The sequence below is a fragment of the Grampus griseus genome (assembly GCF_964374135.1).
Source record: "Grampus griseus genome assembly, chromosome: 6".
NCBI lineage: Eukaryota > Metazoa > Chordata > Mammalia > Artiodactyla > Delphinidae > Grampus > Grampus griseus.
In genome coordinates, this window is record NC_139000.1 from 54,747,494 (window position 1) to 54,765,467 (window position 17,974).

Sequence of the window (17,974 nt, forward strand, 5' to 3'; positions counted from 1 at the left end):
ACAGATAGTAAAGTGTCCTAAAAATGTCCACACTGGTAAATATTTTGAGCTTCCTGCATTATTAATCTGTATCTTTTTATGCAGACTCCAAATGTAACTGGTAGTTAAAATAACCCTGAAAAGTGCCTTGATTCTAAAGTTCTTATTAAAAATTTAAAACACCCCAGAATAAGAAATCTTCAAAAGAAATATTCAAATATGGATTTGTTGAAAGAAAGGAAAAAAGACACACTTTAAACTTCAGTGGCAGAGGGTGGGAGGCAGTAAAATTTGACCCACGCGTAGGTGTTTGTGTTTTTAATTATGTTTCCCAAAGTTGTTGATCCAGAGTTCTTGCTAGAGCCACTGGTTTGTTTGGCTATCATATCTTTCTGTTTCAGGGTCTATGCATTCTAACAAGATTGTACTCATGCATCAATGTATTTTCTTGGTTTTGATCCACAGAACAGAACAAAGGAATACAAAGTCATAGGCATGTATTCAGACGGCATAAATGTCCTGGGCTTGATTGTCTTTTGCCTCGTCTTTGGAATTGTCATTGGAAAAATGGGAGAAAGGGGACAGATTCTGGTGGATTTCTTCAATGCTCTGAGTGATGCAACCATGAAAATCGTTCAAATCATTATGTGGTGAGCACACGCCGGTTAATGCCATCTTGCTTCCCCTGACCCTTCAAAATTAGCATGAAGAGATTTATGTTTCTCAGTTGACCTCACCTTAGAAGAGGGTATCCAGACACTGGAGTATTAAATAATTCCATGTATTACTTAGGACTTAGGTCACTAACAGAAGTCTAGATATCAACCATTGTCTTTTCTACCAAAGTCCTTGATCATCTTGCAACCAAGCAACATTTATGTAAGCAATAACTCTTAAAGGAGTGATTTGAAAGAGTTTCCTGCACATCAGAACACAGGTGCTTTCCTTCCCAGGCCCCAGGCAGAAGGGATATTCAGAATATTTACAGTTGGTACGACATGGGCCCTAACACATCCAAATAAAAGCTGCCATTGGTGAGCATAGCAGTTGCACCACCTGAGTATCTGCCCTGTCCCTAGAGATGCCAAAAAGTCCACCTTTCCTAGGAGACCTCTGCCCCGCTTATCTCATAGCAAGTTGGTTCAAAGTATAGACATTGACAGTGACATTTCAGTCACTTAATCCTGTTGAACCTCAGCTTCATCATATGTAAAAAAGGATAATAACGTCTGCCGCTAGAGCTGGGAGAAGTACATTAAGTGAAATGGTGCATGTAAAATTCTTAACCCAACATAAAGCACGTAATGACAGCTCCACAAACAGAGCTATTATGACGACTTGCACGACTAGTTCTACTGCTCTGTTGCTGATACCACTACCTGGGAAACAAGACAACCATGTCCAGAAAGAGCCTAGTGGCCATATTTGGACGGTCAAGCTAAGGAGAGATCTGCAGATGTGACAGTAGGCAGGGTGTTTGTGTACCAGAAGCAAGGCATGGGGTATGTACCAATTTAACCACACCTTCTAACCAAGTGTACCCCTTACAGTAGCTTAGGTGGGTAGAAGTTAAGGTGCACAGGGGTGCTGAAACCTGGTGCCAATGTGGTCCAGCAGGGCTGAAAGTGAGACCTTAGCTTCACTGTGGACTCCCAGCTGAGGGCACATGCCAAGCCCAGGTGCATGCCCTGGCTTGTTTCTTCCCCAGCATTCCCACCCTGAGAAAATACTTGATGACAGAAGTGAGTCTTTCTTATGTTTACTTTCTAGCTACATGCCAGTTGGTATTTTGTTCCTGATTGCTGGGAAGATCATAGAAGTCGAAGACTGGGAAATATTCCGCAAGCTGGGCCTTTACATGGCCACTGTCCTGAGTGGGTATGTCAGACTCGAGGGAAGAAACAGAAACATCATTTGAGCCAGTGGATTTCTGCTGAGAGCCTGGGTTTCAGTTGGTTAAAATTGGCTTCTCTCCCACGTGCAGGGAAAGATGGGGTTCAGAGATAAGAGAGCAGCAGGGAGGAGGGCTGCCCTTTAACGGCTGAACTGGAGGTGGATCACACTGTGCTAATTTCCAGATCTTGGCAGAACAGCCTGGACCATGCTTTGTCACTGCCTTTATTAGTTGTCTTAAAACAAGAGAAAACCCCACTGGTGGCCTCTCTTGGTCTGCTCTTGGCCTTAACTTCTTCAAGGATGTAAACCAACCAAACCAATAAGAACAGGCCCCACGTACCCCGAGTCTGAAAGAAATTAAGCAGGGCCTAAATTAAGTCAGACTGGAGCAAGGAGGAGTGGGATGGCTGGTTGGTTCCACTCCTGTTGGTGGGGCTGGTAGGCACAGTCACAGCCTGCATCATTGGAGAGGGTGCTAGGAGAATCTTTAGATTGGTAGGAACTGTGCGAAGCAGGAGGGCAGTAGGAGACAGGTTGTGTGCGTATTTATTGTAGCCCACTTATTGGTTCTTGAGGGGAGATGTGGTGGGATAGGTTATGAGTGGTGTGCCCAGATATCTAGCCGAGGGCAGGATACATCACATGTGCTAAGAAATGTGGACCAAGGGAATGACTAAACATCATCAACTTGACTCCCATAGGTCCTTGCCCCCAAACACCCAACTGGAGCAATCAGCTCACCTATTGGAACTCAGATGCACTGGGGACTTTCCACGGCACAGCATTTGGTTCTTAATCTGTGTGTACCGAAAGCATAGCCCTGCTGGTCAATGGAGAAGAAAGCCAGAATCAAATCCCAGGGCCCCAGTAGTAATGGAGGTGGGACCATGCACCTTACTGGAGGCCAGGGGCTGTGTCCAGGTCACGGTGTGGCTGAGGTTTATGATGCTGAGCTACTTCAGAATGGGGTTCTGCTGGTTTCTGCTCTATTGACCTATCTAGGTTTCTAACAGAAAACGAAGTCAGTTTCTCATAGTTCTAAGCCACAGGCTTTCTGTCTATAAGATCCTCTTTCCTGACCTCCAGGATCTGTATTTTCCATGACCATTTCTTATTATTTCAGCTTCACATAACTGATCTGTAAACTCTAAGCTCCCACTTACATGGCATCTGCTAAATCAGTCTCATTTCTTAAGCCCCCTGGCAAGGAATAGTTTGGAAGGTAGGAATGACAAAGAAAAGAGGGTCAGTCCTGAAGTATGACTGTGGAAAAGCAGGGATTACTTCCTCCTTATTGCACCCTGATTCTCCTCTTAGGTGGTGGGTGCCATCCAGCCAGACAGTGGCGTGGCCCAGGCTGAGTGCTGTGATAAGGGCTATAATACTATTGGCCACAGAGTCACCAAGGAGGGAAAGGTCAGCTTGACCTGGGAAGGTGAAGGAAGGCTTCCCAGAGGAGGGGCAAGTTTTGCTGAGTCTTAGAGGAGGAATAAGAATTCAACAGCAGAAGGAAGTGAAAGCACGTTAACACGTATAGCAGGAAGCGCAGGTACAGGGCTCAGCAGCATGACACAACTTGTTCTGTGAGCTCCTAAACATGGGCTCAGCTACTGGCTTAGCCATTAACCTTGACAAGATATTTGATTTGCTGAGTCTCTTCTTCCTCATATGTGCACTGGAGACATATATTCCTGTCCTCTTTTTCATATTCTCATTGGGTCATTATGAAAGTTGAATGATATATCACGAGTAAAACTGCTGTTTGAAAAAAAGAAGTAGTATGAAAGAATGATATCATCTATGAACCTGTTTCTCTCCTGTTTACAGGCTTGCAATCCACTCCATTGTAATTCTCCCACTGCTATATTTTCTAATTGTACGAAAGAACCCTTTCCGATTCGCCATGGGAATGGCCCAGGCTCTTCTGACAGCTGTCATGATCTCCTCCAGGTAAATAGAAGAGGGGTGTCTGGAAGAAGTCTGTGAACCAAGCCTTAGCAACTCTCACCTCACCTGATGAAGCACTGGCTGCAGCTGGTGGGTTTTGTAGCTGCCTTTAATTTGAGAAACGACGTCCATAGTCTCTGCCCATGTCCTTACACATATTCCCTCACCTACTGGATATTTCCTGCCCTCTTGGCAGAGCCTGCAGCCCGGAAGGGGTTATAGTGTAGCTGGGGGCAGTGGCAAGCACAGCGCCTTCTGATTCCTGGACCTGCCAAAAGTGCCATCATGCTTTGAGATCTCGGTTTAGTTTTTGGAACAGAGGTATCTCTTCAGGCAGGGATCGAGGACCAGCATTCCTAGACCATCAGTTCCTTTCTCTTTTATCACACAGTTCAGCAACACTGCCAGTCACTTTCCGCTGTGCTGAAGAGAAGAACCGGGTGGACAAGAGGATCACTAGATTTGTGTTACCCGTTGGTGCTACAATCAACATGGATGGGACTGCACTCTATGAAGCAGTGGCAGCTGTGTTTATTGCACAGTTGAATGACTTGGACTTGAGCATTGGGCAGATTGTCACTATCAGGTGGGGCATGAAATCACACTCCTTTTCATTTCTGTTACTGGAATTGCCTCAAGTGAAAATCATCTGTGAAGGGAGATCAAGGATGGTCCAGTGATAGGATGATTTTCTTGGTCTACAAAGTCCCTTCCCAAGATTAAGCACAACTGTATTACAAGTAGTGGGATCATGGTACATAAAACTGCTTCAGGTCTGGATAGCCAAAGGCATCCCTGTGTTCTCAGTCCAGTGCACCCACTAGGTGCTAGGCACAGAGTAGGTACCAAGGACTCAAGGTGGAATAAGGACCAGTCCCTGCTTTCAAGGGGTTCCTGGTAGAAAGGTAAGGTATGAAGATATCTAAATAAGTGCTGAGTGGTATGGTAAAGGCTATAATAGAGGTCTGAGTTGAGGGGGCACAAAGGGAACTGAAGAAGAAAGGGTTGGCTCTACCTGGGAAGGCGAGGAAAGGCTTCCTGGAAGAAGGGAACGTTTAGCTAAGTCTTAGAAGAGGAATAAGAATTTAGTAGTAGAAGGAAGGAAGCTAAAAGCATTTTGGAAAAAGGAATAGCATTAACAGGGGTCTTGATGTAACTATGGCCTAGTTACAGAGTACAGATTATTTGGTATGGTTGACATAAAGAGTACAATGTGAAGGCAGGGATCATATCCTGAAGGGCTTTGTGTGAGGAGCTCATGGAAGGGTCTTAGACAGTCTTTCATATTATGGACAGATTTGCATTTTAGAGAGGTAACTGGTAATATGGTGGATGGCCCCAGTGGGGGCAGGAACCATAAGCTAGAAGACCATTTAGAAGACTATTGCAAGTAAGGTATGAAAAGGCCTACATTAAGGTACTGACACGGGGGATGGAGAAGAGCTAATGAATTCAAGAGGCATTTACTGGATTCAGAGTGAGGGACAGAGGAAGGCTAAGATGACCCCCAGGATTGGTGGATGGTTCTGGATTGATGGATGGTGCTTACCAGAACAGGGACTAGTATAAGAGAAGCAAGTAGAGGTGGGAAGGTAAAGAGATTACACTTTTTGACACATTGAATTTGAAATGCCTTTAAGACATGCAGGTGGAAATATGCGGTGAGAAATGTGGTCACAACTGCAGATACAGAAGTCAGAGTCATCAGCTTGATGGTGCTCATCAAGCATGTGGGTCGTGAGTCAGTTATGTTTTTGACCATGATTGGCTGTGACCTTGACCAAGTTACTCGAATTCTCTAAGCTTCTGTTTCTCACCTGTATAAATGAGGATAATAATAGTACCTACATTTTATGCTAGTGATAATTAAGTCAGATGATGCATATAAAATGCTTAGAACAGTGCCTACATCCTGAGCACTCAGTAAATGTTGGGAATGGATGACATTACGTAGGGAGAGTTTGTAGAGAAGAGAAAAAGACGAAGGACTGAGCCCTAGAAAAGCCTGATATTAGAGGCAGGCAGAAAGGGGAAAACCCAACAGGAGAATGAGGAGGAATAGAAAGGTAGTAAGAGAGCCATGAAACCATGGTGTCATGGAAACCCAGAGAAGAGAGATTTTCAAGGATGAAATGGTCAACAGAGTAAAATCTTGCAGAGGACTGTAGTCAAATGAAGACTGAAATTGTCTGCCCAAGTAGATGGTGAAAACGTCATTAGCGAATTTTTAAAAATTTTATTTATTTATTTTTGGCTGCGTTGGGTCTTCGTTGCTGCTCGCAGGCTTTCTCTAGTTGTGGCGAGTGGAGCCTACTCTTCGTTGTGGTGCACGGGCTTCTCATTGCAGTGGCTTCTCTTGTTGCGGAGAATAGGCTCTAGGTGTGTGGGCTTCAGTAGTTGTGGCGCGCGGTCTCAGTAGTTGTGGTGCACAGGCTTAGTTGCTCCACGGCATGTGGGATCTTCCTGGACCAGGGCTCGAACCCATGTCCCCTGCATTGGCAGGCGGATTCTTAACCATTGCACCACCAGGGAAGTCCTCATTAGTGAGTTTTGCCAGAGATGTTTCTCTGGAATAGCACTGTTCAATATCATAGCCATTAGCCACACACACAAATTGGACAAAGCAGACAGCGAAGGTTCTGTCATTGTAGAAATAGATGCCATCATAGTGGAAAACTCTACTGGACAGTGCTGCTTTGAAGTAGTGGGTTGGGATTAGAGTTAATCCTGAGACTTCAGTTTAGAGTAGAAGTTTAAGACTAAACCGGGTCCCCAGGCCTACACACAGTTGAATCCGAACCTTTCAGAGCTAATTCACTCTTGCATCCTCAGCACTTGACATAGGCATAAATCCCAGGCATAAAGTAAGTTCTTGCAGCATTCTAATGCAGTAAATTTTTAAATCTTCCCAACCCTAAGTCATAAAGTATGTACTGCAGTTTGCTTGAAATTAACTGAAGACAAGTACAAACTAGACCATTTGGCACACCAGCCAGGAAGCTATACCAGTGCCTCCTGATCTGTAAAATGTATTAGTGGCTATGGAAGCTAGACCCCAAGGAGCATGGGTAAAATTCTGTAATTTGAGTAGCAGCGAGTATGTTAAAATTGAAACCCTGAATCATGCCTGAGAAAGTTCCACAACCACTGTGGTTCCAGCAGTTGTTACTTTTACAAGTAACAAGTGCCTTTTCCCACCTCCCTCACCACAGCCTGTGGAACCCAGTCTGTGCTTAACTTATTTCCAAGGAGTGGTTGTATGAGGTACCAGTTCTTTTGGGTATTTGCCATTTGGGGGATGAATTCCCTTCCTCTGCCTCAGTCATAAGTTTCCTAGATGTTTCTAACCCTTTTTCTTTTTTTTTTTTAACCTCACTGCTAGAGAAATAAACTTTGGGCCTAGAGACTAAATAATCAATTCACATGAAAAACCTCTCTCCCTGCTCTGGTGTATTCTTTTTTTTTTTTTTTTAATTTATTTATTTTATTAATTTATTTATTTTGGCTGCATTGGGTCTTCGTTGCCACACGCGGGCTTTCTCTAGTTGCGGCGAGCGGGGGCTACTCTTCGTTGTGCTGCACAGGCTTCTCATTGCGGTGGCTTCTCTTGTTTCAGAGCATGGGCTCCAGAATGCAGGCTCAGTAGTTGTGGCACAGAGGCTTAGTTGCTCCGTGGCATGTGGGATCTTCCTGGACCAGGGCTCAAACCCGTGTCCCCTGCATTGGCAGGTGGATTCTTAACCACTGTGCCACCAAGGAAGCCCCTCTGGTGTATTCTTAAATCATACTTGCTGATAACTACTGGCCCAGAGCAAGTAACAACAACTGTGAGGCCCAGAGTAATCATTGACTTAAAAAATCCTCTGGCTCTACCTGGGAGAGAATCAAGTAATAAGTGTTTTTTTTTTTTTCAATTTTACAAGTTACAGTTGTGGCTCACGTGGTTGATGGTTACAGAGATTTTTGGATCCATAGTTTATCTCTTTCTGTGGTCCTTTTGGACTGGACATCAAAGAAACCATCCACCTAAAACATTCCCTTTTGTGGTTTTATCAAAATATTCACTTATCAAAGGTTACAACTGATTGAAAATGGGATAAAGTTTCTTATAACAAAAGATAATTATGGGATTTGGGGCCTAGAAAGAGCGTAGAGGGAAAAAGTAGCAGCAGTAGTAACAGTAGATGTTTTTATGATAATTTTAATAGTAATACTAGCAGCAGTAGTAGTTGTAACAGCTGCTGACGTAGCAAAATGGCATCAGTTTTAAGCATCTACTACATCCAGGTGCTATACTTGATGCCTTACATATAATACCTCATCTAATCTTAACAGCAGCCCTGCAAAGCAGACATATTCTCCCCATCTTACAGGCAAGAAATTGAGACTCAGAGAAGTAACTTGCCTAAGGACACACCGTTAGTAAAACGGCAGAGCTGGATCTGTCTGCCTCTAAAACCTGTGCTCACTCTAGCTCACGACTCAGTCCCCAACCTGTATGGAGAGCTGAGTTTTAAATGGCCTGACCTAAAACTAGATCTCAGTGCTAGGAAAGAACTTTCTACCAATGATTATTGGTAGAAATTGGTAGATTATTTTCTTCTGTGAAACCCTCTTAAGTCAAAGTGGGGTATGTTCAAGAAGAAGAAGTAGGTTTTTTATATTTTTACCCCCATCTGAAGATTTATAGTTCCAAGTTTCAGACCTAAGCCAGGCAAATGGCTGAAGTTTAATCAGCGAGGTCAAGGCTCAAGGGCAGAGTTTTCTTTGACTAAATGGATTTTGAGTTTCAAGCCCAGCCTCAATCCATAGGGACATGGTTAACTGTGATGTGTTGGGTCTTCCAAGAGGGATCAGTGGGTATGGACACAAATCACTTCTGACAAAGAAAACCCACTGATGCATTCACTTTAAATGTTTTCGACCACTGACATAAACTTAGGTTTTCCAAAGACTACTTAAGTCAGAACAGATCTAAAGGATTATGCAAGCCTGAAACTTTTAGAGGAATTGGGACAGCCCCAGAAATCTCTAACTGTAAGTTGGTGGTCACAGCCACTGAAGGAAACCACACTTGTCAAAGAACTCTGGCCTGTGTTTGAGCGTGCCCTCAGAGACCACCTGTGACACATCACTAGGCAGATGAATGAACAGTAGAATCAGCTTGGTGAGAACTCTGAGGCTTTTTTAGCCCACAGAGTATAGATTTGTAGATCGAATCAGGGATTCTTCTAGTTTAAATTGACAGTGTCTCCATCTTCAGCTTTAAATCCAATGGCATCCTTGGCCCAAGGATGAGAAGGTGTATCCAGAAAATATAGGGGTCCCCTCAAGCTCATTCAAATCCAGGGACATTTCAGGGCAGGGCAAACCCTTGTTTTCTCCAAAATGACCAGATTTAAATCAGGAAGATGTTGCTGATGAAAAACTGCACATTCCAAAGAGAAAAATCCCTATTGCCACATTTGATCTGCGCAAGAGGGATCTTTTTAAATACAAGGTAACGAAGTTCATTTGGCTGCCTCTCCTGGATTCCAGATCTTTCTTCCTTTTGCACAAAGTGCATCCACTGGCAAAAAGGAGCAGTCGGGAATAAACACTTGTACCTTGGACAGGAGTCACAGCTATTTCTCAACTCAGTGCCCTAAAGGGCAGCTCCCAGAGAGGTCAAGAGACTTGTGATGTAAAAGAAAGTACATTGAAACCTGTTTGGCCAGTGCCTCATTCCTTTGCCTTCACCTGGAATACCCTTGCCCATCCACCCCCATCCCTACCCCTTCACCATCCTTCAAGGCAGTGTAAATTCCTGGCACACATTAGATGCTCAATAAATGATTGCCTGGGTGAATAGATGGAGGAAGGGAGGAAGAAAGCAGGTGGAGAGGTACTTGGCACTTGTTTAGGATGGACGGCTACATGGATGGGTGGATAAAGCCCTCCATTAACACCTCGATTGGTAAACTCTTGCCTTCCTGGTAAGTGTCTCTCTAGCTCATTTTTTGTGTGCCACTCACGCAGTTCCTCTCCACTTCCTCATGTTAGAATGACTTGCCATATCTCCCCCCTGGAAAAAGATCATGCTCTTCTCAGTCTTCCACAGCTGTCTAATGAGGCAGAGCTTGTGCCCAGCAGAGAACAGATTCTGACTGGCCAGTCTAGGGACAGAGCAGTAACAGCCAACAGGACTAACCGTTTTGGACCAGGGCCCTTGAAGGGAGAAATGGGTGTCTGACTCCTTTTGTGTTGGTGTGTTTTGTCTACAGTGTCACGGCCACAGCTGCCAGCATCGGAGCTGCCGGTGTGCCCCAGGCCGGCCTGGTGACCATGGTGATCGTGCTGAGTGCCGTGGGCCTGCCCGCTGAGGATGTCACCCTCATCATCGCTGTCGACTGGCTCCTGTGAGTTGGGATAAACACACTGCCTCTGGCGGATGGGAAGGCAGGCTTCCTAGCCATGCGTAATCTAGCCATGCAGTCTGTCATCATTCTCCCCTCAGATTGCCTAATGAGCCATCTGTTGCTGCTTTAATTTCCCTCTGACCAGGCCGTCTGATAACATGCTTAAAAACTAACTCCTCATAACTGCAAGCAGTGATTTTATAAAGCTTGTGATCTCCGTTAACTCATTATACCTGGTAATGCTCAAGGTTAGGAGCTGGGTGTGGGATGAGATAAACATAAAATAATAAGGTGAAGAAGCTGGGCAAGGCCCCAGACATTCCAAACCCAATAGGCCACCCTAGCCTATCCCAGCATCATAGGTTCAGAACCACCTGGTTCAACGTCAGCCTACCTTCCCAAGATCGTCAGCACCATCAGGGCAGTAGCACAAGCAAAGGCTTTGGGATAAGACTAATTTGGATTTGAATCCTGGTTCAGTGTCTTACTGGCTCTTTGACCTTGAGCAAGTTCCTTAACCTCTCTGGGGGCCAGCTGCATTACCTATGAGATGGGAAAGATTCTGTCTAGTTCATGGGGTTGGTATAAGGACTGAGTGAGCTAAAATGAGAGGAGTGTCCAGAACAGTGTCTGGCTGGCAGTATGTATTCAATTAACAGCAAGTTTAATTGTTATGATTAGAATGAGTTGGACCATTCAGGCCTGAACCAACAATTCATTCTCTCTCTCTCTAACAACAGACACACACACGCACACACCTACCTAAGGAACACAGCAGAACATCTGGGTAAGAACATGCCTTTTGTGACCCCCCCAAGGTTAAAGTTAGAATGAGCCTGGTTCCTGGCTTTAACCTTGATACCCACTCTGTGCAGTGGTCTTCCAGCATCTGGGTGTGGCTCTGTCCCCTGGCCATCAGGGGATAGTTTGCTCCATATTGAGCCTTCACTCAGAACCAGCCAGCTTTACTGGGGAGTACAGTGCTATGTAGTTTGCAAGTAGCAGCTGAAATAGTAGAAAGGGAAGCAGAAACATTCCATGTGGCTTTGAAGATACCATTACATCCCAGAAGGCAGAAGCTTCTGCATGTGGGAAGCTGCTATGGGGCCCCCTCAGCAGCTAGCTGGTTCTTCAAGGCCCAACTGAGGTGGCACCTTTCTTGCCAAGATACCCTACCATTGAGGCAGGTGCTTCAATTTTTCTTTCTAGTGGTGATGGTGGATTTGCACTTCTCTCCTTTCCCTGGTTCTTCCTGAAACACAAGTGACCTTCACTTCCAAGACATCCAGAGAAGTCAAAGGCCTGACCTGATCCATGGACAAGAAGACACTAGCTGGTCCACACCAGGGTCTAGTTCAATCCATGTTCTAAATAGCAGGAGGGCACCCAGAATGGACGTGTGTAAGCACGTGCGTAAGCGTTTTCTGTCCTGCAGGTGTAGCTTTCACAGTATTCATGTACACATTTCCTAGCAACAGTGCTCCAGCATCCAGGATGCCTCCTTCACCTACTCGGCTTTCTGCCACCAGCCTCTCCTCTGGGCTGTCTGGGGGGTACCACTGGCTGAGAGTGCCACAAGGAGTGAGCTTTTCCCAGGCTGGCTGGGGTTTTGACCCTGTGCTCAGTGGTGTCCCTGTTGGCTTGCTCATGGAGTGACCTTGTGTGGGAAAGAAAGGAGCACACCGGGGACACACACACCACCCACAAAACATCCAAGTTCTCTCATCTTAGCCAAAAGAAGGCTCAGAATTGCCCATAAGAAAGAGGTTGGGTGAAAGACTAATGAATCCTGACCCTCCCTCAGCTCCCCCCAAATATCTGTGAAGACGGTGTTCACATTTCTTTGGGAGGAGAGGAGGGAATTTAGGGAGCTCAGTGCTGAATTCAGGAGATTCACTGTGACTGACGGGGACCCAGGGCAGCCTGTGTGCTCGTTCTGTGCCTTTACAAACCACCTCTGGCCCAGGCCTGTGAAGTGGAGAGCCTCTGGTCAGCCAGCCCTGGGGACAGCACTTTGTGCTTTGCTTAATTTGTAATTGAATTCCTTGGGTCCTTTCCCATCTCCAACTTGAAGGAAAATGAAATCCGGGCCTTCTGTCTGACTTCCTCTGTCCTCCCCAGGGATCGGTTCAGGACCATGGTGAATGTCCTCGGCGATGCATTCGGGACTGGCATCGTGGAGAAGCTCTCTAAGAAGGAGCTGGAGCAGATGGATGTTTCATCTGAGGTCAACATCGTGAACCCCTTTGCCTTGGAATCCACGACACTCGACAGTGAAGACTTGGACACCAAGAAGTCCTATGTCAACGGAGGCTTTGCCATCGACAAGTCCGACACCATCTCATTCACCCAGACCTCACAGTTCTAGGACCGTGGCTTTGGAAAACTGGGAGTGGTGAAGGACCTCTCCAGGAGAGTCATCTCTTAGCAAATTCAAACATTAAGTAAGGAAAAGAAAAACACTAACAGCCAACTGTACATTTGATTTGATATACAGACCTCTGGATTATTTTCTATATTTGGATTCACAGCTTTTGCTCTCCAAGTTCTGGGATTTGGGGGTGGGGTAAGATGAGAGAAAATTGATTGAAAGGAAAGCTGTATTATCTGGAATTTTTAAATCCTGTGGGAGACAGAGTTAGGAAGTATTTAAAGTAGTAACTGTTTTAATTAGGTAATATCAATAGATGTGAAAGAGAAACTGCTTTCTCATGCACAGACCAGTGTTTTGGTTTTTTAAAAAAAATATTCTGTCATTACTCAGGCTTTATTGCCATGGATTTCCTTTGACCTCTCACATTTTTATAGATTATAATGCATCTAAACACCCCGCCCCCCCGCAAGTTAATGTGCCAAATTGTCCACTTTGAACTCATCTCAGGCCAATTTCAAAGAAACTACTCTGAAAGAAAACAGACCAGCACGGTTCTGCAGTAACAGTTTTAAGATGTATATGAGGTCTGGGGAGAAGAGAGAAGGGTTCTTTTTTTCAATGTACTGTATTGGGACGCTGGTAACTATTAACCCAGTGTTCAGTATAGAGCTAGATATATATATATATAAATATATAAATATGTATATATTTATTATTTTCATATAGTTTGCCAGACAGAGATCACAATTGAACTGTCAACGTGAAATACAGAGCTCTCCTTGTACTTGAATAATAACTACAATTTCAATCCAGATCTGCTTTGGGGCTTAATCAGAACCCCTCTCTCATAAGCATAAGAATGAGAAATCATGTTGTTTGATCGTTTCACGTTTGTGTATCAGCCCCAAAGCAGAGATGTTATTCTGGTGATACTCTGAGGTGGCATGGCCCACTCATTTACAACTTCCAGATTCTACTTCTGGGAGGGAATCCATATCAGCTCTATATAAGACTATATACAAAGTTGTCACTCATATAAGGTTGGATGTGTTTTTATCCAACTGGATGTGTTTAATATAATAATTATATTATCCAACTATAATTCTTCCAAAGTCAATTATACCTGCTTAAAAAGACAGTACTTTGCCCTTTCCTACCCACCAGGCCCAAACAACAATGGCAAGCTACCAGCTAAGTTGTATTTTAATATGGGTTTGATGGACTGAACAAGCCACATTGGCCAGAAAAGCACTGTCCCTACCCTAGATTCTTGCAGAGTAAATCCCACAACATGAGACATTGGTATCAGTGGTTCAGGGAAATTCTTCCGTTGTATGAAACTTGTGTCCTCCTCCAGGGAAGTTTGTTCTAACTAACTAGTAGTCTAGTAATCTTGGCCCCTGCTCATTAAAATCCGTTGCCTGTCATTCTTCTGCTCATTTGTGAAGACAGCATATTGAAGTCTGTGCTCGGCTCTCATCTTGTAAATAATGCTTACCATATACTTGTGTTTACACCGAGATCCAAAATAGTCCTGTTTCTGCAGTATTGCGTAGCCAATTTAAGCCTGTGCTTTTATATTTAAGAAACCAGAAACTGTGCCAAAGATCATGGAATAGTAAAACAAAATGCTCAGTATTGACCACCTGCACCTGAAATCTACAAGAGGATGATACCAAATGGTCATGTACACATAAATTATGGACCCATGATTCAATGTGAATTTTAACATGCAAATATTGTGTTGTTGTTTAGGAAGTAAATATAAATACAGTTGAATCAGTAATTTATCTTGGGCTGAATGGTTCTACCCCCTTGGCAGCCTGCTCTGATTTGAGGCACTGGAGTTGACAGCCATTCGTGAACTGCAGGTCATCCTTATTTTGGAGTGAGTTTGTAACCAGCCTCTTAACACACTGTGCTGTTAACTCATAAAAGAGAACAATGTTCCATTTCAGTCTCAATAAACATTTCCATCATTCTTTCTTCTCTGCCTTTTCCTTCCCTAATCTGTTCTTTTATCTCATGCACTCCGATGGGTGTGGGAAGGGAGAGACCTGGTCAGTTGATAGTCACACGTGAAACATCTCATTGCCCTAGTAATTCCAGAGACTGCAGGAGGCACAGGTTGTATCTTACACTCCTTAGCATATCTCGTCCCATACCCCCCAGGGCACATTACAATACTGAGCACGTAGTATTACTAAAAACAAACTGATATCTCATTGTAGTTTTGATTTGCATTTCTCTAATGATTAATGATGTTGAGCATTCTCTCATGTGTTTGTTGGCAATCTGTATATCTTCTTTGGAGAAATGTCTTTTTAGGTCTTCTGCCCATTTTTGGATTGGGTCGTTTGTTTTTTTCATATTGAGCTGCATGAGCTGCTTGTAAATTTTAGAGATTAATCCTTTGTCAGTTGCTTCGTTTGCAAATATTTTCTCCCATTCTGAGGGTTGTCTTTTGGTCTTGTTTATGTTTTCCTTTGCTGTGCAAAAGCTTTTAAGTTTCATTAGGTCCCATTTGTTTATTTTTGTTTTTATTTCCATTTCTCTAGGAGGTGGGTCAAAAAGGATCTTGTTGTGATTTATGTCATAGAGTGTTCTGCCTATGTTTTCCTCTAAGAGTTTGATGGTGTCTGGCCTTACATTTAGGTCTTTAATCCATTTTGAGTTTATTTTTGTGTATGGTGTTAGGGAGCGTTCTAATTTCATTCTTTTACATATAGCTCTCCAGTTTTCCCAGTATCACTTATTAAAGAAGCTGTCTTTTCTCCACTGTATATTTCTGCCTTCTTTATCAAAGATAAGGTGACCATATGTGTGTGGGTTTATCTCTGGGCTTTCTGTCCTGTTCCATGATCTATATTTCTGTTTTTGTGCCAGTACCATACTGTCTTGATTATTGTAGCTTTGTAGTATAGTCTGAAGTCCAGGAGCCTGATTCCTCCAGCTCTGTTTTTTTTTTCTCACACCAGTCAGAATGACCATCATCAAAAAATATACAAACAATAAAGGCTGGAGAGGGTGTGGAGAAAAGGGAACCCTCTTGCACTGTTGGTGGGAATGTAAATTGATACAGCCACTATGGAGAACATGGAGGTTCCTTAAAAAACTAAAAATAGAACTACCATATGACCCAGCAATCCCACTACTGGGCATATACCCTGAGAAAACCATAATTCAACAAGAGTCATGTACCAAAATGTTCAGTGCAGCTCTATTTACAATAGCCAGGACATGGAAGCAACCTAAGTGTCCATCGACAGATGAATGGATAAAGAAGATGTGGCACATATATACAATGGAATATTACCCAGCCATAAAAAGAAACGAAATTGAGTTATTTGTAGTGAGGTGGATGGACCTGGTATCTGTCATACAGAGTGATGTAAGTCAGAAAGAGAAAAACAAATACCATATGCTAACACATATATACGGAATCTCAAAAAAAAAAAAAGTCATGAAGAACCTAGGGGCAAGACGGGAATAAAGATGCAGACCTACTGGAGAATGGACTTGAGGAGGATATGGGGAGGGGGAAGGGTAAGCTGGGACAAAGTGAGAGAGTGGCATGGACATATATACACTACCAAATGTAAAATAGCTAGCTAGTGGGAAGCAGCCACATAGCACCAGGAGATCAGCTCGGTGCTTTGTGACCATCTAGAGGGGTGGGATAGGGAGGGTGGGAGGGAGGAAGCTGCAAGAGGGAAGAGATATGGAGACATATGTATAACTGACTCACTTTGTTATAAAGCAGAAACTAACACACCATTGTAAAGCAGTTATACTCCAATAAAGATGTTAAAAAAAAAAAGTGATTGCAAGCAAGGCTACAGAACCAGTTCAGTTAATCGTCAGGGCTGGGACCATATGACTCAATGAACAAAGGATGTCATCATTCGCCATGTTGAACTCCCCTCATGCAAGGACAAACGAGCTTTCACAACAAGGAGTTCTCACCATGAATCCAGCACTTCCAGCAATGACACCTATTACAGTCTTTCCTAGAAGTCGTCCCACTAAAATAGGTGTGATATTTACCTCAGTTCAAGATATCAGTCTAAATAAGTGCCAGTTCCTGGAGGAAAAGGAACAGGGATGTTGATTTTGGGGTGGGGGAAGGGGGGGTGGTTTCCTAAAAATGCTGTTTACAAACATAATACTCCAATGACAGGAAATGAGAGCAGAAAGCATTTCTTGTTGGCCTAAGCAAGAAGTGATTAACCTCGTCCCAACTCCTGTCAAGAGACCTTAGTTGCCCTGTCACTTTACTGAAGGACTCTGAATTCATTTTTTTCAAACCCTTGAGGTTGAATTATCCAGCATGCACCAGCCTCAGGGACAATCAAGTGACAACCAAGGGGTGGCAGAAAGTAGCAGAAAGGTCATGAGGTTTGGAGACAGGACAGACCAGGGTTTGGAAACTGGCTCGGACACTCAGCTTTTCTGAGCCTAAGTGTCCTCAGCAAAAAAAAAAAGGGGGGGATGGGGGGAGGGGAATGCTTTCCTCAATAATTAAATGAGATGAGCATAATAACAGCTAACACTTACTGAGTGCCTGTTTTGTGCCAGGCACTGATTTGAAGGGCTTTAAATGCATTAACTCATTTGCTTATGACAACAACATTATGAAATAGGTGGTACCATTGACTCCATCTCACATAGACGGACACTGAGGCGCAAAAAAAGGTTACGTTATTTGCTCAAGTCACTCAGCCAGTAAATGGTAAAACCAGGATTCAAATCCAGGTGCTCTCACTCCAGGGCCCTCAACCTTAACACCGCCTACTAATGCCCTTGGGAAGCACCTGATACAGCACCTGGCAAACTGAGGCAGTAAATACAGGAATAAAAGAGAGAAAAAGAGGGGGCAGGAAGAAGGAAAAAGACCTTTACTCCATTTCTCTCCTGGGATTCCAGGTCTCCCAGAGTTAGTTGGTAAGGTCTTTAAAAGACTGTAGCTCGGGGCTTCCCTGGTGGCACAGTGGTTGAGAGTCCGCCTGCCGATTCAGGGGATGCGGGTTCGTGCCCCGGTCCGGGAAGATCCCACATGCCACAGAGCGGCTGGGCCCGTGAGCCATGGCCGCTGAGCCTTTGCGTCTGGAGTCTGGGCTCCACAGCGGGAGAGGCCACGACGGTGAGAGGCCCGCATACCGCAAAAAAAAAAACAAAACAAAACAGACTGTAGCTCTCCCAAGTCCCTGGACGTTGCCCTTGTCCTGGCCTCCTCTGTGGAAGGACCTAGAATAAACCACTCCACACCCCCACCCAGGCTGAGCAAGACGTGCAGTGACATACCTTGGCTGAGCCAAAAGCAGCTCCAGCCAGTCAAAAACCAAAGACCCATCACATATGTTTCAGCTCTCCTACCTTA

General features: G+C 44.2%; 1 protein-coding gene across 1 annotated transcript in view; it reads left to right on the plus strand.

Annotated features, from left to right (window-relative positions):
• Positions 1-12,685, plus strand: part of SLC1A1 (solute carrier family 1 member 1) — a gene marked incomplete at its 5' end in the record, with an annotated part of 60,439 nt that extends 47,754 nt beyond the window's left edge. The window contains 6 exons of the mRNA XM_082656117.1: positions 445-629; positions 1,750-1,857; positions 3,703-3,825; positions 4,214-4,408; positions 10,086-10,220; positions 12,342-12,685. Coding sequence (XP_082512243.1) covers positions 445-629; positions 1,750-1,857; positions 3,703-3,825; positions 4,214-4,408; positions 10,086-10,220; positions 12,342-12,588 — 993 coding nt within the window. The 3' untranslated portion in view covers positions 12,589-12,685. The remainder of the gene's footprint in view (positions 1-444; positions 630-1,749; positions 1,858-3,702; positions 3,826-4,213; positions 4,409-10,085; positions 10,221-12,341) is intronic.
• Between the last annotated feature and the right edge of the window lie 5,289 nt (positions 12,686-17,974).